The sequence below is a fragment of the Myotis davidii genome, unplaced genomic scaffold (assembly GCF_000327345.1).
Source record: "Myotis davidii unplaced genomic scaffold, ASM32734v1 scaffold937, whole genome shotgun sequence".
NCBI classification, from domain to species: domain Eukaryota; kingdom Metazoa; phylum Chordata; class Mammalia; order Chiroptera; family Vespertilionidae; genus Myotis; species Myotis davidii.
The window spans coordinates 190,894-203,727 of record NW_006288252.1 but is presented as its reverse complement, the minus strand read 5'-3'; the positions used below and the strand labels follow the sequence as shown (position 1 = coordinate 203,727).

The 12,834-nt window shown below is 55.2% G+C and overlaps 1 protein-coding gene across 3 annotated transcripts in view; it reads right to left on the bottom strand.

Moving 5' to 3' along the window:
• TBC1D14 (TBC1 domain family member 14) overlaps positions 1 to 12,834 on the bottom strand; it is a 69,310-nt gene that overhangs the window by 1,586 nt on the left and 54,890 nt on the right. For all 3 annotated transcript variants that reach the window (XM_006760108.2, XM_006760110.2, XM_006760109.2), the window contains 7 exons: positions 12,365 to 12,471; positions 11,194 to 11,274; positions 10,060 to 10,154; positions 7,637 to 7,708; positions 6,458 to 6,586; positions 3,620 to 3,729; positions 684 to 942 (listed from right to left, as the gene is read on the bottom strand). In XM_006760108.2, coding sequence (XP_006760171.1) covers positions 684 to 942; positions 3,620 to 3,729; positions 6,458 to 6,586; positions 7,637 to 7,708; positions 10,060 to 10,154; positions 11,194 to 11,274; positions 12,365 to 12,471 — 853 coding nt within the window. The remainder of the gene's footprint in view (positions 1 to 683; positions 943 to 3,619; positions 3,730 to 6,457; positions 6,587 to 7,636; positions 7,709 to 10,059; positions 10,155 to 11,193; positions 11,275 to 12,364; positions 12,472 to 12,834) is intronic.

Genomic DNA, 12,834 nt, shown 5'->3' with positions numbered 1-12,834 from the left:
TCTGTGTGTGTGGGGGTGAGTGTATGGGTGTGTGTGGGTGTGTGTGTGTGTGTGTGTGTGTGTGTGTATGTGGTGGGGGTGGCAGTGTGTGTGGCTGTGTGTGTGTAGGGTATGTGTGGCTGTGGGTAGGTGTGTGGGGGTTGTCTGTGTGTATGGGGTTGAGTGTATGGGTGTATGGGGTTGTGTGTGTGTATGAGGTGTGTGGGGATTGTGTGTGTGTGTGTGTGTGTGTGTGTGTATGGGCTCTGTGTATGGGTGGGTGTGGGGGTGGCCACAGGGAAGCCCCTGGGACTTGGAAGGAAGAGCAGCAGCCGTGACTGCACATGTGGGAAGGTGAAGGAGTAACGCAGCCCAGGGAAGCGGGGGCAGGACCTCGTCCAGGAGCACCTCCCCGGGAGGAGGGGCTGGGCGAGCGCCAGTCCCCATGGCTTCCGTCTCAGGCATTTTAAGGGGGGTACACATGCCGTCTGCCACGCAGGGGCACCGTGAGGACAAACCAGCTGGCCTCCCAGGGCCGCAGAAAGGGTGGAGGCTGAGGTGCCTCGGGCCCTGCATCCGACAGGCCCCTTGGCAGAGCCGGCCGCAGAGCCAGGTCTCCAGCGCGGGACCCACCGAGAGGGCTGCCTCCTCAGAGGACTCTGCACAAGGGCGCCAAGGAAGGAAGGACCAAAAGGCCCCCTTACCTGAGTCCACTTCTTGTTGCGGCTCTGCATCTGAACTGCAGCGATGGAGGCAAAAACCTCGTCTGCGGGCAGGTCCTCGGGCAGCCGGGTGAGGAACTGGGCGACGTGGATGAAGTCCATCCTGGTCAGGATGTCCTCGAACAGCCTCAGGATGCCCAGGGCCGTGCGGAACAGGAACTCCTCCCCATCTCGGCAGAACACGTCCCAGATGCGGCAGGCCAGGTCGAGGGGCAGAGACTTACTGTACAAGGTAAAGATCCTGCAGAGAGCGCAGCGCTTCAGGGGGCTGGCAGACAAGGCACCCTGAGTCGGCTGTGCTCCACTCCACACTCCCCAGTCTGACTGTCATCTTAGACACAAACACGGGGCCGGGTGCGGGGCACGAGGCCTGCGCTCATTCCGAAGGCCAATGTGAAAAGGCTTTCACACGGAATCTCGAACAAGCACAGCTCCTCATCACTGCTACTGTCACTTCATGCAGCAAATATTTACCCAGCGCTATGAGCTTCGCTGCTGGCAGGCGCTGCACATGAGGTTACTAAGGCAGAGAGAGCTGTCTGGTGAGGGGCTGAGAACAGCCAACAGAAATGCACCACTCCGCGTCCACGTGCATGTGAAGAGGACTATACGCTTTCCTCCCAGTAGGGGTCAGTAAAGGAACAAAAGAAATTTTTTCAAATAAATTTGACTGCAGATTACAAATTCTGATCTTAACCATGCAAACCATCAGATGAAGAAATGAAATACGAGTATGTCTTCCCTTAAAGAACCGTGAATGCCACGTCCTGGCCAGTGTGGCTGGTGGCCGGGCGGCAGCCTGTGCACCCAAGGCCGCTGAGAGGTCCCGGTGCCCTGTCTCCAGTCTCTAGCTGGAGAACATTCTCAATTCCACCTGGGGGACGTGATAGTTTTTCAGAAAATGAGACAGAATGGACCCAATCCGCAGTCCTACCTCTTCCTGCCCATTCACTCACAGAGATCAAGCCCTCGCATCTTAACAGCAGAGTCTCCAGTGAAGTGATCAGAAAATAAGGGCAGCAATAAGAGGGAGAGTGACAACAGGTATTTCTTCAACAGAACTTTGAGTTCAGATGCGTGTGGCCTCCACTAACGACTTATTCTGAACTTTACAGAATGAAGCCAACATGCGAACAATCAAGAAAGCTGTGGTCAGAGCCGCGCCTGTGCTCAGGCCTCACCCAGGCGGTTCCGTTCTCCGTGAGCTAGCGCCTGAGCTCTGAGCCCTCCTGTGGGGGCGGGCCAGCCTGTCGCCAGGCTGGCTGAAGACTGCTTCTGCTAGTCACTGTCCTTTGGTGATGAGGATGCATTGTAGCATCGGACAAACACCATTCCCTGTCCCCGGGGGGCGGGGGGATGTGTGGATTTAACTGCGAGGAGGGGGAGGCAGGGACAGCCAGTCTGATGTGTATGTGTGTGAGAGCGTGCATAGACACACACCTGTTAACAGGATGGTCAGGGAAGAACGCATCACTGACAAGTGACATTTGCATAAAGCCCTGAAGAGGAAGCCAGGAGCCAAGAGAAGGGTTGGAAAGCACCCAGGTTCCCAAGCTCTGAGGCAGGAGCAGACCTGGCAAATCCCAGGAAGCCCCAGGCAGAAGCCAAAGGCAGCGAAGGGGAGAACACACGGAGAAGCCGAGGCTGGGCTGGGGCAGGGGGGCGGCCACGCTTTACTCTACAGGATGGGGAACCGGTGGAGGCCTGTCCAGAGGAGGGCCATCCACTGTGCGGGGAGGCGCGTGTTGGGGACGCAGGTCCCGGCAGCCACTGAAACCAGGCCTGGTCAGAGCAGCTGGCAGCAGCGGGGTGGCCCAAAGTCAAGAGAATCTGGACAGACCCTGCAGTGAATTTTCCCACAGAAAATGCAGCGGGACCCAGGGGCGCTGAGCCTCCAGTTTCTCATCTGTGAAGCAAACCTGGCTCTCGGTGCTTCTGATCTCAGCTGGGGGCCCTGCGAGCCCTCACCGGCTGGGCCGGGAGAGCAGGCGACCGCGCCTGGCCATCTCTTGCATTCCCACAAATCTCTCGGGCACCACCACTTTCCCTGCTCCACTCCCTTCTCCACCCACTTTGCAGCCTCGGCTCAAACTGTGGTCTTTCTCCCTTAACCTGCCTCTGCCTACAGGCTTCCCTGTCTCCCACGAAACCTAACACTCACTTCTGGGGATAACCCACCTTCATCTTCGCCCAATCAAAAGCCTTCCACACCCTCTTGCCCCTGCAATGCTGCCCAAGCGCCTCAGCGTGGCATCCAGCACACACTGGACCTGACCTCTCACCTGCCACCCTCCACCCTTCCCTCAGGCCCGGCGTCGCCAGGCCACCTGCTGGAGCCCTGCTAGCTCTGCACCACCACGTGCCCCTATCAGGCCATGGCTGGGGCTCATGTTTGCTGCCCCTGTGCACTCTGACCCTCAAGCTGGGTCCAGGGTCGCTGTCCTCCGCCTGCTTCAGAGACACACTTCATGTGCAGCACAGCATCCACGGGCATGTCTTCCTCTAGGAAAGGCTCTGCAGGCAAGCTCCGTGTCCTGCACACCACCGCCGTCCAGGTCCCAGCAGAGCCCGGCACAGCCAGACCTGGTGCTCAGTGGCACTGTTTTGTCTTCCGGATGGAAAGTATAATGTCAGTCACCGGTGACTGACAGGTCGCTTAACGTGTTAATAATGGGTAAATGGCGCTTGGAAAGCAAACAGGTCCAAGACACCACTTGTCCCCTGAAGGAGTTCAGAGGGACCAGGTAGGGTCACAGAAAATAAGAGTAACAAGGAAGAGTGAATGGTGCCAGCAGAGGACTGGGGCTGGAGCTGGGAAAACAGAGGCAGCGGCGTGGGCAGCTGAGTCCTGAAAGGAGCTGGCCGTGAGGACAGTGGAACATGGGGCAGGAGGTGTGAAAACAAAAATGCGGACTTACCAATCGATTAGGTAGATGTCTGGAGTTAAGCTGTTTTTCTTGAAATGAGTAAATAATTTCGGCAAATTTTCTTCAAAGAATACCTCAAATGCGGCAAAATAAGTCAACATCTGGGGAGATAACGTGAAATACACCAGTAAACTAATTATCAGCACACGTTTCCAACCTACAAAACAAGCCAACATGCTTACACCACTGGAATCCAACAGTCACCTCCTGTAATCGCCAGTGACACGTTCTGACGGGTGAGGCGAGGTGCACACAGGCCGTTCTAGCAGCGCGCCTCGCCTCACCGCGCCCGTCTCACTGCGCCCCAGGCCTGTGGCGTCCCCCGTGCCCAGCAAGCCTACCCCACGGGCTCCGATGCTGGTGAGACCTTTCCCAGTAACGTGTCCTTTAACAAGGCGTGCCCACTGTCTCAGACACAGTCTCCTGCACCGGAACCGGCTGCAGCGCCGCGTGAACAACTGTGTGCACCGGGAAAGCAGAAACCCAGGGCCGCCTGCTGAGATGCCGCTTCCTGTGGTGTCGGGAACTGAACCGAGACACCTCGAGTTTGCCGGTGAGCACTGGCGCATCCTCACAGTAACACCACGAGCTACACCTGTTATTCCTCCCGGTGCAGAGAGGGAACTGACACCCGGAGAAGGTGCACAGCCTGCCAGGAAGGTACGTGAGTGTGTGGCCGGAACCTGGCCCGTGTCTGTCCCTCTGCCAAGGGAGCCTTTAGGGCTCACTCCTCTGGAGCCGGGTAGGAATTCATGGCTGAATAATCTGACACATGCACGCCGCACTCCCAGCCCCCAGCCTCGCCAGGCCCAGGCAGCACCGCTCTGGCTCCGGCTCCGGCTCTGGCTCAGGCTCCGGCAAGCAGGGTGGAGGGAACACGCGGGGAGGAGCGGCAGGCACAGCCGGCACTTCACCAGCACAGGCTTTGACTGCCTGCAGGGCCTGTGGGACGCAAGGCGCAGGGAGCCGTGTGGAACTGCAGCGGCTGCCGGACGGGGAGGGCACCAGCGGAGAGGCAGGCGGGCTGCTCCGTGTACTACGGGGAGGAATGTGGGCAGGGTGCTCTCGGGTGCTGCCTGCTCCCCTTAATGAATGGCTGTTCTGTAAACCAGAGTTCCCAATGGGGCACTCTCCTCCCAGGGGACACCTGGCTATGTCTGAGGACGTTTTTGGTTGTTACAGCGAGGGAGGTGCTGCTGGCACTCAGCGGGTAGAGGCCAGAGAAGCCATTCAATGCCAGGACAGCCCCCCCACAGCGTCCAGCCCCAAGGTCAACAGCGCTGCTACTGAGAGGCCCTGCTGTAAATGAAGGTCCAGTCAGCGAGAGGATTCTCTGGTTCTTCCTTAGTGATTAGGCTAAAACTCTTCAGTACATTTGTATCATATGTTGCCAAAGAGAAAACTGGGGTCTTCACAATTAGGAACTATTTAGATGTAAATCATTTTATTCTATAGGAAAAGTTCTTGCTGGCAGAACCGTAAGTGCCGCTGGAGGAAACCTAAGAGCAGAAACAATAAGGATCCTCCATCATCTCTATGAACTGTGGTCCTTTTACAGTTACACATGGGAGCCATTAAGGCAGATGTTCCACTCCATATACTTTTGAAAAAAGTGTCACTTCATCTTATATACTTCTTTAGAGCACGATTCTGAGCAAACACTGCTACTGCACTGGGTCTAGCACCAGATGGCAATGAACCCTTCTGTATTCCCCTAAACCCCATTTTAAAGTTCTTCAACTTTCACACCGAAATGTAATTTTAAATTATTGTTAAATAATTATAAATACTTGTGTGACACCATCTTTGTTATTATAAATAATTATAAATACTTGTGTGACAACCATTTCTGTTAATGCTTGGTCCCCGGTTGGACTTCCTTAGATTCCTACAAGCAGAATTACATACCAACACCATTTACCGCTATTGATACTTAATACCAAGGTTCTTCCAGAAGAAGTCTGCCAATTTATACTTCCCCTAACAGCCACCCACTTAGCAACAGTTTTAAAATACTTTTTGTTTAATGTATGTACTGCCTGAACAAGAAATACTCAGGAGGCTTTAAGATATTAAAGAGGGAACATCCCTGGCTGACCTAAACGCTCAGATCAGCTGGCCTAGCAGGACTGATGAGAACTCTCAGCCAGCTCTCAGCAGGTCAATGCAATACTAACGCAAAAGCTGACGGGTCTGTCAGGGGGCGCCATCCTCTGGCCTCAGAAAGAACAGGGCTGAAGAGGCAGGACGGGGCCTGGGCTCCTCCCTCACCAGCTGTGTGCCCTGAACGGGAGCCTCCCCGCCCCATCGGGCCACGCAGCCATCTGTGGGCATAATGCGTGGCACGGATTCAGTTCAGTAAATGAAACCTGGACTGCCCAGTGCCCAGCCACGCACTGAACGCACTGCTGCCTCCGTCCACACAGGAGCTGCCCTTACATTCTCTCCTGTCTGTGTGAGCACACTGCACTGAGCGCGCCCCGACGTCACGGATGGCTCAGCTCCGCCACATCCATGCGCAGACCACACAGGGAGACTGTGCCACACAAAGCAGGCATGTTGGTGCACGAGCTGCCCTCCCCGGTGTGGAGAATGTATTTTCAGAAACGCTTTCTGAAAAGCTGTCTTCAGAAAGTCATACATATGGCTATTAGCTACGTGTTTTTAAAATCCAACACGATGCCCCAAATACCTCCCACTTCTACAGTGCTTTCTCTAACTCCCTCTTTGGGTGGTGGGGGTGGGGGTGGTGTTCTTTCCACTGACAAGACGGCTGAATGGCGGTCCCTGCCGGGTGAAGACACCGCGCCAGGCACACGGGGTACTCACAAGGCCGTGGTCCACTCGGAAAAACGCCATCTGACAGGGTTTATTCAGAAGATTAGAAAACGCAATGAAGGCATCGGCAGTGTCTAAGTTCAGGATCAGCACGGCCGCGATGAAGGACATGCCCTGCACCTGTGGGAAGGAGGGGGTTAAATGCGCCGCGGCCTGCACGGCCAGACAGCTCTCTCATTTCATGATGAGGAGCCCAGATGCCCTCGGGCTGGAAGCCACCCACCCACGACCTCCCCCAAAGCTGAGCGACAGCCTGGATTAGACCTGCTCTCGCCAGGAAGCCCTGCGAGGCCACATCAGCGGCCTGCCTGCTCTCACCCCACCCCACGCCCCCTGAAACACCACACCTGCCCCTGCCGCCGCATCCACCTGACTCGGCTGCCTCGTGCGTAGAGATGTGTGTCTATCCCAGTGATGGCGAACCTTTTGAGCTCGGCGTGTCAGCATTTTGAAAAACCCTAACTTTGGTGCCGTGTCACATGTAGACATTTTTTGATATTTGCAGCCATAGTAAAACAAAGACTTATATTTTTGATATTTATTTTATATATTTAAATGCCATTTAACCAAGAAAAATCAACCAAAAAATGAGTTCGCGTGTCAGAGGTGTCATAGGCTCGCCATCACTGGTCTATCGTAACGCGCTACACCTGGCACCATGCACAGGCATCGGCTTAGCGCATCCACAGCAGCACAGTTTTAAAACGGTTACTGCTAAAGGCTTTTCTTCATTTAATGCTGAGAAAATCACATGCAAAAAGCGAAAATCAAATCGAATGACAATGTGAGGAAGCCACAGGCAGCTGTGTCTGCCGGGTCCCTTACAGCAGTTCTCAACCTGTGGGTCACGACCATTGGAAAACACATATAGCATATCAGATATTTACATTACGATTCATAACAGTAGCAAAATTACAGTTATGAAGTAGCAACGAAAATAATGTTATGGTTGGGGGTTACCACAACATGAGGAACTGTATTAAAGGTCGTGGCATTAGGAAGGTTGAGAACCACTGCAGGGAGAAGCAGGCAGCTCGCTGCTGGGAGACTTCTCCTGCCCCACAGAAACAAGGGCATTCGCCTTGCCCTCCGCAGCGAAGATGTCCTGGCAATATCCCGACTTTCTTTTGAAAATGTAAGACACGATAAAATATTGAAAAGTTCACTTACATAGCCCACATCTGGTCGGTAACAAGTATAAGCGCCCAACACACTGTGCAACATGTCATGATACGGGCCGCCCTGAAAGGATCAAACACCAAAGGACACATGCAGTCTGGTTAGCACCCAGGACGGCCTCGGGCGCCGACCCCACCCCGCCCCCCGGAGTGCAGGGAGTCGTGGCCAAGCAGAGGCCAGCAGCTCTGCGTGTATTACGTAACTTCACAAATGAGCTACCAACCCAGTTAGAAGCGAGTCTGCAGCCAATCCATCTACCAAGCTGCTCTGAGAAAGCTGGTGGGTCAGGCCTGAGCCAGAAAAATACCCCTCCCCTAGCTCCTCCTGTATAATCACATCCCCTTCTGAGCTCAAGGGCAACCAGGTGCCAGGGTTCAACCAGGCAGGGCCGTGACCGCTGTCCTGACTGCTCCCAGCTGTGCTGCTCATCCTGACCCCTCCCCGCCCATCACGGCCTTTGTTTCTTCTACGCTTTCTGAGATGGTAGGTTGTTTAGAAAATACACTCTGCATCTTAAGTCCTAACAGCCTCCATTCTAACCCAAACATCCTCCCAGCTCTCCATGCGTTCCTGTAACGCCTTCTCAACATTTAGGTGTTGCAGTTTATCTTCTGTTGAACACAGAAGAAAGCAGGGGCCTCACACTGCTGTCCCGTGTCTGAGCTGTAAAGGGGCTGGCTCAGTCCACATCACACTTACTGTCCCCACCTTCCATGTGCCTAGTTAACATGAGGAATGGAAAGTGGACATGGGTCCTGGCCAGTGTGGCTCAGAGGTTAGAGCATCGGGCTATGCACCAAAGGGTCCCAGATTAGCTCCCAGCCCTGGTCAAGGGGCGCGCAGGAGGCAACCAATCCATGTGTCTCTCCCCCTCCCTTCTACTCTCTTTCAATGGAAAAAATATATATACTCAGATGAAGATTTTAAAAAAAGCATACATGACTAGGAAGTCATGCACAGGTAACTACCATAGCTTACAAATGAACGCCATGGCCCAAACCATCACATTCTGGCATAAAAAGGTGAGACACTTCCAGAACACAAAGGGGCAAAGAGGAGAACACAGCAACGGGAGGAAAAAAGACGCCATCCAGGACGAGAGGGCGGAAGAAGGGGGACAGGGAGGGGCCCACCTGAGGCGACATTGTCAGCAGCAGGTCCCATCTGGTCCAAGGCCAAATGAGGAGCACAAGAGCGCTGCACTGAACTCTGCTTAAAGCTGAGTGTTTTCAACTCAACAGATTCCCACCAGCGTGATTATGTCCTTTTCAAGGGCACTAATGTCCCCTCTTTGGTGACAAGGTGGTGCAGTCGCTGACAGGTCCCTATTTTAAACGCCCTAACTAGTTCTGGACGCCTCGCTGTGGCCCCGCTCTCCACCCACCCTTTGTTGCTTTCAGATTGCCCGTGTATAAAACCTAGAACTTTGGGAGCCACAGGCAGAGAAAGACACACCCACTGGAACCCGGAGGGAAGGAGAAAAGCCATCTGGTCCCAATCCCACCCAAAAGAGACTCCTAAGCTGCTCCTCCTCCTCTTTCTGCACCAAGATAATCCCCCGTGACCCCCGAAGTCCATGAAGCTTGATGCTCCACGGAGCACATCGGGGCCGGGCGTGGGAAAGGCGGACCTCAGCCACCCAGGCGTCAGCCCCTCAGGACCGGGTCAGGTGCCTGCTCGCCCTTCAGCCGCAGCGCTGCCCTCCCACTCTCCTCCAGAGCAGGGACAGTCGGAGCAGCCAGGCAGTAAGGAGGGCCCACAGCACTGAACTGCACGCCTCTGGCTGTCCCTCTAGCGAGGTTCTCTCTCCCAAAGGAGCCCCTGCCCGTCAGTGTCCGATGCTTCCATTCCAGACCTTCTGCCAGTGTCTCTCCACTCTCTGGCGGGCTGTCATTCACCCCTAGCCCAGCACAGCCCTAGAGCCGCTCCCCAGGGACGCCGATCTGACCCTCATCCCTGACCCTCCCCACGCTGCACTGCCAGGGAAGTGACCTTCACTCCTCTGCACTGTCACAGTGCCTGGGACACCCACATTTTTGCAGAGCCCGAGTGTCAAATGTCCACACCTCCTGCCGCATTCTAGGGAGCCGGTCCCTTAACTGACTTGTTCTAATAGAAGCGCTTCACTTTCCTGGTGCCTTGGTGCTGTGAGGTCGGTGCTAGAGGCCTGGGCGTGACAGTCAGACTGGGCACGGCAGGGTTAGTCTGGAGGCTGTGAGGTGACTGGCCAGAGGCGGACGGGTCGGAAGAGACGCCTGTATTAACATGAGACCCACCCTCCCCCTGCTGGCCCTCTCTGGCCGCCCCTCCACCCAAAAACCCAAGTTCTTTTCAACCTGATTACAATGTATGCAGATCAGCATCTGTGAATTTCAGACAAACATGCTTGAAAGCAACCAATCACCACCACCTACCTGCTGGAAAATGCAGAGGTTAGGGAATGTTCTAGAAATGTCCAGTTTAATCAGCTCCAGACTGGCTTCTCTGTCGGCTGCTGAGAACCCGGCATCTACCGAAAGACCAAGAGTCATGACCCCTCTCGGGGGCAGCGTGCGGGACCTCAAAGGCTCCGAGTCTTACAGGAGTGACCAGGGAACATGCTGCAGATGTCCCGGGACCTGGTGACAGCTCGGCCACCGGGGCGTAGAGCAAATACCAACAGCACCGGCTAACGCGAGACCGTCATGGGTACCTTCCGGAGTCTGAGGGAAGCCTCATGTGACACCGCCTTCCAGGAGCAATCAGGGGAAGCGCCGAGAACAAATGCATCCCAGGCACAGAAAGCACTGGGATCACGGTCTGACCTAGCACGGCCCTGGTATAACACAGGGTACACGGGGGTGTGGCAGCGCGACACTTGTGCGCCATTTCTAACAAACATTCAGGAATAACCTGGTTTCTGTTTCTTTTATTTTAGTATCACCCAGATGGTATAAAAGGTCAGTAAAGAAGATACCACTGAACCGACAGCAGTGTCACTCTGTGTGGGGGAGATTCTAAGTGTGACCCAGCAAACACGCAGTGCTCCGTCTTCAAGCAGCTCAGATGCTGCCCTGGACGCTGACGCTCAAGTGACCCGGGTTCCAGGCTGCCGCCGCCTCGTGAATGGGAACGAGGGAAGCACAGTGGTTACCACTGGCCCTCCAGTGTGTCCAGACACAAACACTTCTCCAGACCTGGAGTGTTTTCTTTCTTATGAAAATTTCTTCTTTAATTGTTTGCCCTGAAAATCCCTTTTCCAGCCCTTGGCCCTGTGGCTCGGTTGGTTGGAGCATTATCCATACACCAAAAAGTTTCGGGTTCAATCCCCGGCCAGGGCGCGTATGGGAAGCAACCAATCAATGTATCTCTCTCTCTCTCTCTCTCTCTCTCTCTCTTTCTCTAAAAATCAAGGAAAACGTATCCTTGGGTGAGGATTTAAAAACAAACCACCCTTTTCCAGGCAGCTGCTTGTAAGCTCGCACCACACACTGCCTCAGAGAAGCGACCTGTGTTGGGTGGAGCGGTGACCCACTGACCAAGCCGCTGCCAGCCCGCGCCCCACGTACCTTCACTGTCCACGTCGGGGCCGCCCGCGCTGAAGCACCGCCACCTCTCCTTGGCCCGGGCGAGGCAGATGTGGAAGAGCTCTGGAAGAGAGGCCCCGGCTGAGCACGGGCACACGCTCACGCTCCTCAGAACGCCAGGGGCACACACTGCCTCAAGTTCAACTACATACGGAAGGTCCTTCTGTTGTCTGAGGACACCAGCTGCCATTCACAGAGAGACCCACACACACGGCAGTGCGGGCGTTTACTTCTATGTACGGCCGCCAGGCACGGCTGTCTGGTTTGTGAGTCCGTCACTTGTACCATCTGTGAGCTCTTTGGCGTAAGATGGTCAACTTGTGGCAGGTATGGATTAGCCAGAAATGGAGCTTGGGGAGGTCACCTCCAACAAATGCCAGTGACACCCCCCCCGCCCCAGCTGGCATTACTCAGGCTGCAATCATGGGCGGATGACGTCTCCCAAGGTAAAAATAACAGTTACAGGAACCCCAGGTGCACAGAGCAGACACAAATCAATCTGCCCTAAACGCAAAGGCCTTCCATCGCTACCAGCAACTCCAGGCATTTACTGGGTACATGTAACACAAAGGAGATGAGGAGACAGGGAGGAAAAAGGAAAAAGGAAAAGGAAAAAGGAACAACTCCCAGTTATTAGGCGCTTAACTGCGAGTCTGCGAGCCCCTGGCCTACCTCACCTGTGCTGGGCACAAAGTTGGGGGAGCACAGGTGGAGGAGAGGTACACGCACACTGAATGAACGCACACGGCAAGACACAGACAGCCCTAGGAAAGGCGAGTCCAGATCTCACCTCCCCTCTACTCTGAAGCTACTAGAACCTCAAGCACCCAGCTGGGTGCAGTGTATTGTCCCTCTAGAGGTGCTTCCATATCAGCTGCCTGGGGAAAAATGCCACAGAAAACAGCAGCGCCCAAAGACAGCCCGCACCCCAGAGCGCAACCACGTGCCCCCACCGCACGCCGCGACCAGGCTGGCTCCCTACAGGTGGTCGAAGCTCCTGGAGGACAGGCACCTGGCCTCTCACAGCTTCCGCAATGGTGTCCTTTCTCCTGACAGCAGGACAGAGGGACAGGAGAAGCCACAGGACCTGGCCGGAGGGGACGGCGGACGGAGGGGGGGGCAATTCCTCGAGCCTTCAAGCGCAAGCACTCACCGTGGGTGATGTTTAACTCGTTGCCAATGGCTAAGCTCCAGACTTTGCCTCTCACACTGGGAGGGATCCCCTGCCACCACAGGTCCCGGACTTTTCTAGAGCACCACCTGGACAGAGAGGAAAACCAGTTTATGCAGCTGTTCTCTGTGAAGAAACATCTGCCACCTGGGTGCCTCCCCAACCACAGGACAGGGGATACACAGGGATGTCGCAGCTCTGCCCTCAGGGGACTCAGGTCCGGTGCCCACAGAGACCAGATCAGTGCGCTCTCCACGGGGCAATACTGCGGCAGGTGCGCCCGGGGCACTGCACGGGAGGGAGGGAGGGCAGCACAAACCAGAGGGTCTGCATTATCCTGAGCTGAACCCTCAGTAACCCGTAGCAGTTTAAGCAGACGAAGGGTGGGAAGGATCCAGAATGGACCTCGCTGTGCAGGAACGGCTGCTAGCTGAGCGGGGGGGGGGGGGGAG